This window comes from Setaria viridis, chromosome 4 (assembly GCF_005286985.2).
Source record: "Setaria viridis chromosome 4, Setaria_viridis_v4.0, whole genome shotgun sequence".
NCBI lineage: Eukaryota > Viridiplantae > Streptophyta > Magnoliopsida > Poales > Poaceae > Setaria > Setaria viridis.
This window is the reverse complement of record NC_048266.2, coordinates 425,567-438,165: the sequence shown is the minus strand read 5'-3', so window position 1 is coordinate 438,165 and position 12,599 is coordinate 425,567. Positions and strand designations below refer to the sequence as shown.

At 43.1% G+C, this 12,599-nt stretch overlaps 1 protein-coding gene across 2 annotated transcripts; it reads left to right on the top strand.

Annotated features, from left to right (window-relative positions):
* Positions 1-349: 349 nt before the first annotated feature.
* LOC117853808 (protein arginine N-methyltransferase 7) lies at positions 350-5,387 on the top strand. 2 transcript variants are annotated; one of them, XM_034736095.2, is made up of 14 exons: positions 351-706; positions 786-1,008; positions 1,133-1,258; positions 1,362-1,526; positions 1,595-1,713; positions 1,782-1,882; positions 2,453-2,709; positions 2,998-3,234; positions 3,335-3,408; positions 3,849-3,942; positions 4,049-4,198; positions 4,279-4,353; positions 4,805-4,901; positions 5,016-5,387. In XM_034736095.2, exons 1-14 carry the CDS (start codon positions 393-395, stop codon positions 5,150-5,152), a joined length of 2,169 nt encoding a protein of 722 aa, XP_034591986.1. In that variant the 5' UTR covers positions 351-392; the 3' UTR covers positions 5,153-5,387. The 2 variants fall into 2 exon arrangements, with proteins under 2 accessions (XP_034591987.1, XP_034591986.1); XM_034736096.2 differs by lacking the exon at positions 4,279-4,353 and having other exon boundaries at positions 350-706.
* The last annotated feature ends 7,212 nt before the right edge of the window (positions 5,388-12,599 follow it).

Genomic DNA, 12,599 nt, shown 5'->3' with positions numbered 1-12,599 from the left:
TACAAAAAATATTCTGGTAATCCAACTTTGAAAAAAAAAATCATCAACGTCGTTCCTATCTGCAATTAGCTAGGAATGTGATTCGAAGACGCGATAGGACCAGAGTGATTCGAAGAAATTCCAGGCGGCAGACGGAGTGGAGGAGGATGGGCACCTTGCTGGAGTGGCGGAGGAGCAGGGTGGCGCGCGCCATGGCCGCCGGCGACGATTCCGCGATCAGAAACGGAGGCCAAGGCCGAAAGCCAATTGTTTGAAAATGAAGGGCCGTGAATGGGCCTGGCCGAGCCGGGCTATGTTTCTCGTTGGAACGCCGAGGCCCATTTGATCCTCCACGTGAGTGAGGCAGAGCGCCGCCAGCCGACCACCTCGCCGCCGAGCAACCCCAACCCCTGATGCCGAGCTGCCTCCTCCTCGGAGTCGCGCCACGCCCACCGCCCGCCGCTCTCCGCCTGCTCCTCCGCCGCCGGATGGCCTCCTCCGAGCCCACCCGCGCTTTCCAGCTCCGCCTCAACCCGCTCACCGGCGACTCCGAGTGGCTCGTCGTCGACGAGGCGGAGGCGGAGGCGCCTGCGCCGAGCCACCACAAGCAGCTCCTCGCCGCCACCTCCTACCTCGACATGCTCAACGACGCCGCCCGCAACCGCGCCTACCGCCACGCCATCGAAGCCACAGTCACGGACCCCACCTCCCGCGTCCTCGACATCGGGTGAGCCTGCCTCCCTCCGTTTGCTGCTTTCGGCCCCCAAATGTTTCCAAGGAAGCTAATGCCCCAAGTATGGATCCAGAGCTGGGACTGGGTTGCTGTCCATGATGGCAGCGCGAGCTTTGGCAGCTGTTGGAGGTGAAGGCAGGGGAAGCGTGTCGGCATGCGAGGCCTACCTTCCAATGGGCAAATTAACACGGAGGGTGCTCAGAGCCAATGGCATGGAAAACAAGGTCAAAGTCTTTCACAAGCGTTCAGATGAGCTCAGAGTTGGGGCTGAGCTTGATTCTCGAGCTGATATACTGGTAATCACCTCTTTCTCTCAGCTCAACTGCCATGCCATTTTCTTCCCCCACATGGCCCTGCTCTGATAGTAGCAGAACACAATTAAGGAAATCAATTGATTTAGCACCTCTCCGGTTTGTGCAGGTAAGTGAAATTCTTGATTCTGAGCTCTTGGGTGAGGGCCTCATACCTACTCTACAGCACGCGCATGATGAGTTATTGGTGAAAAATCCGAAGACAGTTCCGTATCGAGCTATGACATATGGAGTGGTTAGTAGTGCCTGCTGCCTTTCGAATATCATATAAGTTCTTCCCAATAATAACTCCTTCCTGTTAAATCAATGTCAACACCTGTTGGTGTTTGGTATCCTAGTTAGTTGAGAGCACATTCTTGTGGAAGATGCATGATCTGCACAGCAGTGAAGCAAATGCTGAAGATGGCGTGTGGCTTACTCCTAGCGGGACAGAAAATATTCTTTCTGTAAAGCCACAACAACATGCGATGCAATGTGATGCACTGGCAGATGAAATACGATTGGTATGCAGTTTTCCTTCGCATGTTATTGCACGAAATTGTTGTTCCAAGTCCTAATTCATTTGCTTTAGCTGTCAGAACCCTTCAAAGTTTTTGAATTTGACTTTTGGAAACGACCAGATAGTCATCGTGAAACAAAGATCGAGATAAAAGCTACTGCTGATGGACATGCTCATGCTATTATTTCATGGTAAGCACAAAGTCTTGTTGTCTCTCTACTCTCCTAAAATACCCCTGATTTTTGGTCTTCTATTGCAGGTGGGTGCTTCAACTGGATTCTGCTGGATCAGTCTTTTACTCAACTGCTCCTAGATGGGTGAGACAATTGAGTGGTGTGGATTTACCACAATGTGTCAATGGTTCGTAAAACAATTGTGATTCTCACTTCATCCGATATTTCTTGTTCTGCATCTATTCAACGGAATTCCCTTGATTGATTCTTATACTTGGAATGCCTTGCCCAACATGTAGAGCTGGTAAAATGTTATTTAGGATGTTTAACTTTCATTGGCACATCACCAACATAGTGCTGAAATGCAGTGCAGTACCATGCCTGTATTTTTTTGACAAAAAAGCACCATGTCACTGTGTCTGCATGGTGGTACACTCGTATTGCACATTGTACAGATGCAACCTATCATCTTGCCGAAACGATATGTGATTTCGCATATGATGTTTTTTTATTAGAGTACACATATTACACCACATCTCCTTCCTCAATTTTTGTTCAATTCTTTTATGTGCAAATCTATTTTAAAGTAGACTGTTGAATTGACATTTTCTCCATGTGAAGCTTCCAAGACTTCACCTAGTTCATTTATCTCTCTAGAAGTGGAATAGAATAACCTGGTTGAAGGGTAATAATATTGGGGATACTTTGAATGTTTTAAGTTTCTTTACACCATTTTACCCCTTATTTCATCTGCTAGGCATGAAGGATTGGTGTGATCATTGGAAGCAGTGTGTCTGGTTTATACAAGGGACAGGGGCTCCTGCTATGAAAGATCAAACTCTTTCTTTGAGAGCTAGCCATGACGAAACTAGTATCTCATATCACTTGAATATGAATGATGAAGTAAGCAGTAGAAGCCCCAAAAATGACCATCTAACATTGTTGCCAGAAAGGATAGCACTTTATGGTGATAAAGCTTGGAGATCAGCATTGATAGGTGCAGTTAGAAATGCTGTAAGTACCCCCACGATTTACTTGGGTGTAATTATATTCTCATCCAACTAGTTTTTTCCATGAACTTCTGCATTGTGCTATGATTGCTCGATGTAACTTCGGAAGAAATATTAGGATATCCTAACATTCAAAAGCTTGCACAACCTTCCAATTTGTGGTGCGTTTTTCTCATTTTAAGAATAGAGAATCGTATTGGTCAACTGTGTATAGACTGAGACTACTTTTAGCTGTCCTATCATGTGCAGCTCCTCACCTTAACTTTATCGTGTTTAACGTTTCTCTGCCCAGATGAGTGGAAGGTCTTCTCCAACCTGCATTGTGGCCGATGACAGCGTGCTCCTAGCTCTCATAGTTTCTTCTCTATTACCATCTTCAACAGTTATTACGATGTTTCCTGGTCTTAGGGACAAGGGTTTCAACTACCTTCGAGCTGTTGCGGATGCAAATAATTTATCCATGGACCGGATTAAAGTCATTGGTAAAAAAGCCTCATCCCTTACTACGAATGACTTAAAGCATGAAAAGGTAAAGGCTATAAGTCCTATATTTCTCATCTCATTTAATTCCAAGATTCATATTATAGTATTATGAATAATGAATGACCTTTGATCCTTTACCACTGTAGGTTAATCTAGTAGTGGGGGAACCTTTCTACCTTGGAAGTGAAGGGATGCTGCCATGGCAAAATCTGCGTTTCTGGTTCGTAAGATACTTTAACCCCTATTAATCATTGCCAATCAAATCAAGCTTTGTGCCATAACTAATGGCTACCAGTTATTTTCCCTTTCGGTCCATGTTTGGCTTGAAGTAGTGGTCTAAGTCCCACATTGTTAGTTACAGTTGCATGTACAGACCTTGAAGAACCACCCATACCAGCTGGGTTAACTGTTTTGGGAGAAGAAAGGACAAAAGTTTGAGACTCGGTACGCGCTGGATGAAATCAGGGTGCTCCACCTTGTAGAGTTCCACTTGTCCACATTGATGAGATTTGTTGAGAAACAGATTTATTTAACTAATATGGAATTTTCTTGTCCGCATCAAAGGACAACTTGAAGCTTTTTTATTTTATCTGAAACTCATTTTGTATTTTTGTGTTTTGTTGTAACTAGTTTTAAAGAATCATGTTTTTCTGACTCTAGGAATGAAAGAACTCTGCTTGATCCATTGCTATCTGAGGATGCATTCATCATGCCTTGTAAAGGAATATTAAGATTATGTGCCATGTCACTTCCGGTTAGTCCATCATATATTCACCCTTTTTGTTTATCCTCAGCTCTATTATTTTCACTTGGGCAAATGATTTGTAGTTTTATTTTCTCTGATAACTGTTGTACTGTAGGACTTGTGGAGGAGCCGTTGCAGCCTCAAAGCTGTTGAGGGCTTTGATCACTTGGTTGTTAATGATACTTTTGGAGCCTGTGGTGATCTTCCTAGAGAGCAACAAGGCCCTTGCCTGCCATATTATGTGTGGCAAAGCGGTTATACCAAGGTGACATCACTGCCACATTTTAACCACGCAACAAATATTGTTTCACTGAAAAGCAACTGATAATCTGTCAAATTTTCCAGAAATTAAGTAAAGTCTACTCTCTCATGGACTTCAACTTTTCTGAGCCTATTCACTCTTGCTTTGGCAAAACAAAGGTTCCATTTTAATCTTTCTGGCTGTGCTAGTTACTTTAAATTTGCAAGATCTGAATACCAGTCTGAGTGATTTTGGCTGAATTCAGTAATTCAGACCTGATGCAAACAGACTGCTTGATGTCTTTTGGGTGCGATTCTGCTGTAACATTTTTGTATATAAGAAGTTGCAGTGTTAGTAGTGAAACCAGGATTGATACATAATAAGCAAATCATAAAGATGCCAAACCTCAAAGCACTACGATTAGTAGTAGTGGCCAGATGCAGATTTATACTGAAATTATGTTCTTCACTTATTTGGCAAGCATGGAAGCTTCTTTATTTTTTTTCTGAACAAGTTAACCATACACTGCGATGCAGCTTTGCTCACTTGGCTGAAATGCTTATGTAGTTTTCTACTTTTGTGCTGTTTTGTTTTTTTTTTTCACTCTGCGGACTCCATACCACCTTGCAGATCAAGTTTGCCCATGATGGAATATGCCATGGTTTCGCAGTTTGGATTGACTGGGTACTTGACGAGGAAAATTCGACTGTGATAAGCACCGGACCAGGTAAAGATTATGCACATCCTATGGTACCATTAATTGATATCTATTTAACATAACCCGGGATGCGCAACTAAATCTGATGCGCTCCTGTTATTGACGTGTGTATGTTGAGCTCAGAGAGCAGATACTGGAAGCAAGGAGTGCAGCTGCTTAGCAGGCCTGTGCAAGTGAATCCAGTGAGTTCGGTGATGCATGTTGAGGCGCATTTTGATCCTGACACGGCGGAGCTTGTGTTTAACTCCATGCTTTCGTGATGTGATCGTGTGGTGCAAATTGTGTGTGTGTGACCAACCAACCAAGCTCCCTGCATGTGTAGAACTTGGAGAGTAGAGCTTTGCTCGTTTCGTTTTGTATACTTTTGTTTGGGTGCTATATTGTTGTGCTAATAAGGTGGTACTGTAGAGAGAGATTATCATCTTTTATATTGGTTGGGAGTCGCCTATGTCATGGGCCGGCCTTGCAGTAGTAGGTGCAGGCACTTTTCTTCTCGATCGTCTTCGCGGGATTTTTCCTCTACATTCGTGTGCTCGCGTCGCTTCCGGGTTTGCAAGTGATTTTCGATTTCGTCGCAATCAGTCTCAGAGGTAAAAGTGCGAACCCCTGCTGGAATCTGGCGCTAGCAAAAATAGAAATGGCTTCTATCTGCAAATTATTAAGGAACAGAGACACTGAACCACCCTTCGATGTGTGTATTTGTGGATGGCGATTCGAATTGAGTTTGCATAGCGTGTGCTTGTGGAGGACATTCAAATTTGTCCTTATATTATCAATGCATCGTTTCCAAATAATTGCAATTCAATTTGTTGCTTCAATGAGACTATGCTGTAGGTGCACTGAATTTCAGACATTGCGTATTGTTTGCACTGGCCAACCCATGGTCATTTAGCCCAATTCAAAGGCCCGATAATTGGCTAAACGACACGTGACCAGCCGTTACCATTTAGTGTTTAGGAATTTAGTGAATATTGTTCAAGTTGCATGCACTTTCTTCCATTGTCACAAAAAAAAAAACAACTGAAAAGCCTTCCTTCATCAAATGTCATCAATATCTGAACCATGCATATCACTTTGTAGCACGTTTGCTAGCTTCGGCGACTCCTAAACTTAACCACACATTTTTAATTTGGGAATTTTAGTTACACTGTCTCCTATGGGTGCAAATTTTATTTTTCTCTAGCATTTCGTAATTTTGATCTCTGCATGTATGTTGCCGACTTGTGGACCGAAGTTGCCAAACATCTGCCAGGATCTGATTTAGTACCGCTAAGGCTCAAGCTCCCTCCGTGGCTCTTCATCGTCCAGTCATCCTTTGTTGCGGCTGCTACTCATGATGATAATCGAAAATGGAAGAATTCTCTCCTTGAATACCTCAACATGTGAGTGTGGTATTTCTTTACCTCTAAGTTTTGTTTCTTTGTTACCATTATATATTCTGCTTGAAATTTGGCACAATCCTACCTCATGATCGCAGAGTATGCAGATGGAGTCATCAAGGCAATCATCAGTTCAAGCTATGTAGAAAAAATAAGTTGATGCGGTACTGTCATTTGCCGTTTAATGCTACATGCAGACATGCAAATTTTCGATTACGCTAGGTGTAGCATTGCTCACTGCAATGGTTAGTGGTGTCTTTTTCTATTCTAGCACTTATGTAGTAATTCTTAATCATTTTTGGTTGTAATGAATGGTGATTCAGGGTCGAAGCAGGTGTTAGATGTCCGCCATTGTGATATGTTACTAGAGAACATAGAGTGGGGTAGTTTTGAAAACGAAAACATTGACTACTTCTCTGTTAACAAGGACAGTGCATTCTGTGCAATTTTCAATAGCCTATGCATGTATTCACATTTCATTGCGGGTAGGTCTTAAAAGCGTGTTATTTAATTTTTTGTTCAGTTCCTATCTGCACACTATGACATCTACCTAGTTTTATTGGTCCCTTAGGATTGATCAACATTAAATCATGGATTGGAGATCGTGAGGATTACAAAACAACGACACAAAGTTGCCCATATGCTGTTGCGTTGAATACCAAATTACAGTGCAACCAAGGTAGAAGTTTAGCAATCGTACCCATGATGTTTTTGTGCAAGCTACACAATGTTTTTGTAGAAGTTTAGCAATCGTACCCATGATGTTTTTGTGCAAGCTACACAATGTTTTTGTGTCTGGTTGATTGATGGTTAGGAGGGAGGGGAGCACCTCTATTTATAGGTTCTCAGTCCTTGTGGTGTTGCCATGTGGCAACTTCCACACTCTTCTTTACAAATATCTAACTCTAGAACTTTCTTTCATCCTTATCATACTATATAAATATCTTGTTCTAAAGTATTCATAAGTTGCCATGAAGCATGACAACTCTAAGCTCTTGACATCTCTAAAGTTTTCTAGAACCTTCATACTTTACCATGATTTTATCCTTATGCATGTTAAAGTCCCTTGTGATTTCCAAAACCTTCCTTGTGATTTCCAAAACCTTCTAGAATGTTCTGAGTACGCATTGTATATTTCAACATGATACTTTAGTGCAATCGATATTGAAACTATTGTGGTGCCTCCACTTTATTCCTACACTATTTTGCTACTTATTCAATTCATTTGCAACCTTACGTGATGTTCCCTTTTATTTTAATCAGCTCTACCAACGTGAATAGGAGGTGGTGAAAGAAGTCACAAAGGAAGATGATGATGATGCTCGGGTAGGTTGCACGGCCCAGAACAAATATTGTCTGACCTGCCTTGTTGATGAAAGATCTTAGTAAACAGATTAATTCAATCCACTGTGTATTTCTCTGCAAGCCGGTTGTCTAACATACGTCAAGTTCAGGATTGGCTTTAGATTTTCCCTGTTTGGGTTTATACTTTGCAGTTTATTTTGATGTTGTCTACTGCATTAAATGTAGAGCATGCTCTCGAATCTTCATACCATAACTCTAAAAGTCCCCCCTTATCACATATATCTATGCTCCCGCGCGCCAGACGTGCATTCTATTTCTCGCCGGCCTGCTTCCATCACCCATCTGAATCCAACCACCATCTGATCGGCCATGGAGGCGAGATCGGCCCTGAGCTGGTACTGCAGCACCATCCTGGTCCTGGCCGTGGTCGTGGCGCTCTTCCTCTCCGCGTCCCTCGGCATGGCGCCGACCTCAAGGGTTCCTGCGCCGCGACGCCGCACCCGGAGGCACCATCAGAATTGATTTTAAGTGTATCCTCTATTGGTCTTGACAAATGCGTACTCCTTTCAGGTGGGGGCTTGTGTTCCTTCATAGCTAATTTCAGAAACTCGTCAGATTGAGATGCCACAATGTAAGCCAAGTCCGTTGCCGTTCTCTAACCCGGTTCCTTTCAAGCCACCACTGCCACAATAAGATTTTCCAAGATGGAAGTAGACTGGTCACGTTTGGATTGGAAGAAGGAAAGGGCACACATGCTGCTGCACTTGCACGCCTGCCTAGCTACTCTACTCGATCGATTAAACTATAATGGTAGATAAGATAGTGCACGTTGCAAACTGTACGTCATTGACGTATGTTTTTTTTATTTATTGTGTGCTCCCACACAACATTAAAATGTGTTTGATACTCTGGTGTCTAACGATTTTGATGAGCACCCAAAGGATGCATCGAATGATGTAAGCTGATTTCGTTATTTTTGTGAGGAAGTGGTTCCTTGCATTGGTTATTATAGCCCGCAACCATCGATCCTTGGATGCTCAGCAATTTAATTCACTATGTCAGAAATGATTTGTCCTGGTTTGTTAAAATTAGCGTGCTGGGAGGGCGGAATTGGCACCCACCAACACAAAGGTGACCAGGACCGCCGGGCTAGTGCCCGCCAGCACAGATGGCTCTGCGCTGGCGGGCGAGCTAAGCGCCAGCCTGGCGGTTGCGTTAGGTTACCTGCCAGTGCAAATGACACCAAGCTAGCGAAGCGAACAGATCTTATCTCCACTCGGTGCCTCTGCTCCATCTCTACCTTATTCTAAACCTTATCACTTTCATAGCATACTCCTCTTTCATCCTCATATCTCTCTCGCTTATCTATGTCTCCACAATGAAGCTGCGGCTGGCTCGGACAATGGAGCGGTGGGCAGCTGCTTAGTGCCCGCAGCCAAACGGCTGGGCTGCCAGCCACAGCTGCAGCTGCCGCTGCAGTCGCTGATGGGCAGAGAAAGACGCGACTGGTTTAAATCACAGTACTCAAATCTGTGCTGTGCCGTGTGCACCAGGTACCTGCAAGTGTGCTCCTATGCAATCGAGTTATCGAACAGCTAGCCACCGTTGCGTGTGCACATCCTGTCCTTTATTATGAGCCTCAGCTTGGCCTTTCTATGAGGGTCCTGTGCCATTCCCATCGCTTGGAAAAAGAAACATAATACACTGAATACACTTTCTTTGGACCCGGAATTTAATGGAAAGAAAAATATCTCTATAGGCGCCATTGACTTGGGCAAAAACGAGGGAAGAGTCCTCGCGACTGGACAAGAATCAGGCGAAGATGGAGAGCAAATTTCTGTGTGGCCCCCAAGAGTCCGAGCGCATGCATTCACTCCACGGACGCGCACTCGCCGAACCGGACGTTCCTCGTCGCGTACGCAGGAGCCGACGACCGCAGACTTTGGTATTGCTCCCACCCGCAACCGAAAGGTGGGGATGTGCAGTGCGGAGGAGAGTTTCCTGTCGTCTTCACCGCGCACTGCGGCCAAAGTCGACTGGCTGGCTGGACTGGTTGGAACCGGCGGGCTCGTTGTCACGACCTAAAGTTGCAAAACAAGTTTAACATGTTAATATGAGCATCATTTGTGTATAATTGAGCATTATGGTCATGCATTTCACATAATTGTTGTTTATTGTTCAAATTCAAACTTGTGAATAAATTCAAATTTCTGCTATGCAACTGTGTCTCCTGTTAATTTATTTAAATACTATGTGCAATGTGATGATTTTACAGTATTTTTACTTAATTTTTCAGTGATATTATCCTTGTTAAAAATTCATTTAAGTTTCAATTTTGGCTGTTTTCTTTTGTTAATTGTACGAAAACCTGAGTAGTTTTTGAGGTGATTCTTATGGCATTGCGTTCTTTGCGATTTTATATTTCAAATGAGTATTTTTGGAGATTTTTGGGTCGTTTGAGTGGGGAGAGTTGAACGGTTTGAAAATCGACCGGGCCCACGTGTTAGCCCCTTCTCCCTCCTCCCACTCCTCTCTCTGTTGTCGATTGGGCATGTAGAGCTCGCCCGCCATACACCGGCCAGCAAGGCCCCGGCCACGCAAAAAGCCCCTTCTCCCCCAGCGCCTCCCCTCTTTTATAAGCCGCACCGGTGCCCCTTCCAAACCCTAGCCGCTCCATCCACCATTGCCGTCGCCGCCTTCTTCAGGTGCCACCGCCTCCGCCGGAATCCCACCGCCGACGGTGAGTCTCCAGTTGATTCACCACCGCTGGAGATCCCTCGTGACGTTGCGCTTCCATTTTGCCCCTCACCTTCCCTTCCCTCTCCTCGTGCAGGCCGCCCGCCGGCCGCCACTGTCCGCTTCCCGCTGCCGCCCCCAACCTCCACTGCAGTCCCGCCGTCTCCCCCGCCGCCGCCGGCTAGGCACGGTCAGTCGTGCGCCGTGCCTCCCGTGCCTGTCTATGTGTGTGCGTGAGGGGTGTTGTGTGGGAAGAAGAAAGAAGGAGAAGGGGTATGGGGAAAGTTTTAGAGACCCAAGTACAAGAGTACAATAGATATGAGAGTTTATATCCAAAATGACCTCGGTTTTGTTTTGTTTCCTATATTTAAATAGCTGCAAACTTGAAAAATGTATAGAAATATGTAGGAAAATACTAAAAATGTGAAACTTATTTTGTTGAGTTCCTGATGATATCTAGTTTATTTCAAAAATGATTATGCGCATGTTCCTATTCTTTACCTGGTGATATGTTTTATTTTGTTCTAAGAGTTATTACATCTTTTATACATCATGTAGTGGTCCAAAAATTATGAACCCAATTTTGTTAGCTTCTATTTATCATGTATTTTCTAGATCTGAAACTTGTATTAGTGGAATTTATGGTTTTCATACTGTTTTAAATCTAATTCTTGTTTTCTAACTTAATTTTGTTATTTGTATGATAATTAGTGGAAAATTGATAAAGTGTTTAAACCACTTCTGTTAGCCTGTGTTTTCCACATAAATCCATGAAAAATTATGTTGATGTCTTTCTGGTTGTTTTACAAGTCCTTTAGGATTTAATGTGCTTAATAGTAGTTTGTATTGTTTATTTTATATCTCCACATTTAAAATTGATTTTGATGTGAATCCAGTTCTTCTGATTTTGTATTGTTGTCTTTTGTCAGTGAAATTTATTTCATAATTATTTCTCAACAAATGATCCAAAACTTGAAATTTCGTGCTTGCTTTTGGCTTATCGTGCAAAATAGTTTCTCTCATCGCTCTTGTATGATTTTGTATTGTTTTTAGCTAGATTGTTCTGTTAACAATTTATTTCTTATTGTTTCTTTTATTTTCCATGCATTTCATGAGGATTTGCACTCATAGCATCATCTCTAATACATGCCCGCATTTCATTCTTTTAGAGAGCGATTTGTCAGAGAATGTGACCTTTGAACCTGAAGCCGAGGCCGAAGTAGAGGTTGAGGTTGAGCGCAAGGAAAACCAAGGCAAGAATCTAAGCATATTTGTCTCTTACGTTTTAAAATGAAATTGTTACTATGTATCACTATGGGTTGCATGTGGGTTATCTTATTGCATTATTAGAACATAGTCTTTGTTATTATGGCCTCCCTAGCTTTGTTATCATATACCTTGTTGCTCGAGTAGTATGGGTTATAATAAATTAATCTTGTAATTGTTTAGCCATGCTTAGTCATAGAATGATCACTTGATAAGGGAAATGGTTATAGGTTAATCAACACCGATTCTAATAAGGTTCTTTAATGTTGTTGAATAAATGAACATGATGGATAAATTGGATATGAGATTTGAGCGATGTGTAGGGTCACGAGAATGGAGTCTCGGTGACATAGGCCACTCGAGTCGATTAAGGACCGTCCGTTGTTAATGTTGGTCTGAGCACCCTTTTTAGTGCTACCACATGTTCCCGAATGGGATGAATAAGCCTAATAGCTTACTTGACTCGCTCTATGAGGCACGATACTGTAACAACCTGGGTGCTTAAATGGTGTTTTAATCTTAAGATTAGTCCTAGTGCTTAAAGAAGAGCTTTGGCAACTTTTAGGCAAGTGGAAGTACTCTTTTTCCCTCACAAGAAGCCCATCAAAACCCGGTATACCAATCTGTGTTGTTTTGTCCAAAATCCAGGTCAAAATTCCCTTAGTTTGGTCAACTCAGCCTCCTTTAGCTATCCCGATTAAGTCTAGAAATCAGCCCGACCTGGTGCCTTAAGGCGGGTTTATCTTTTAAAAGCTGAGCAGACCATCAAGAAATCCCTTTTTAGAAGTTGGAGAACTAAGTTTCTACAACAACTTTGTTAATTGGACCTTGGTCCAATTCACCTCCGAAGCTTCTCAAATCTGCAGCTCAAGTCAACCCAGAACCCTGAAAACCAGCCAAGCTGCCGTTTTTCTCAAAGTCTTGGAAACTGGCGTTCTTGCAAAATTTGGAGCTTTGAATCTCCAAATCCACTGCGTTTTTGAACTCGATCAAGTTACAAAAGTTGGACCTTGGTCTGTGT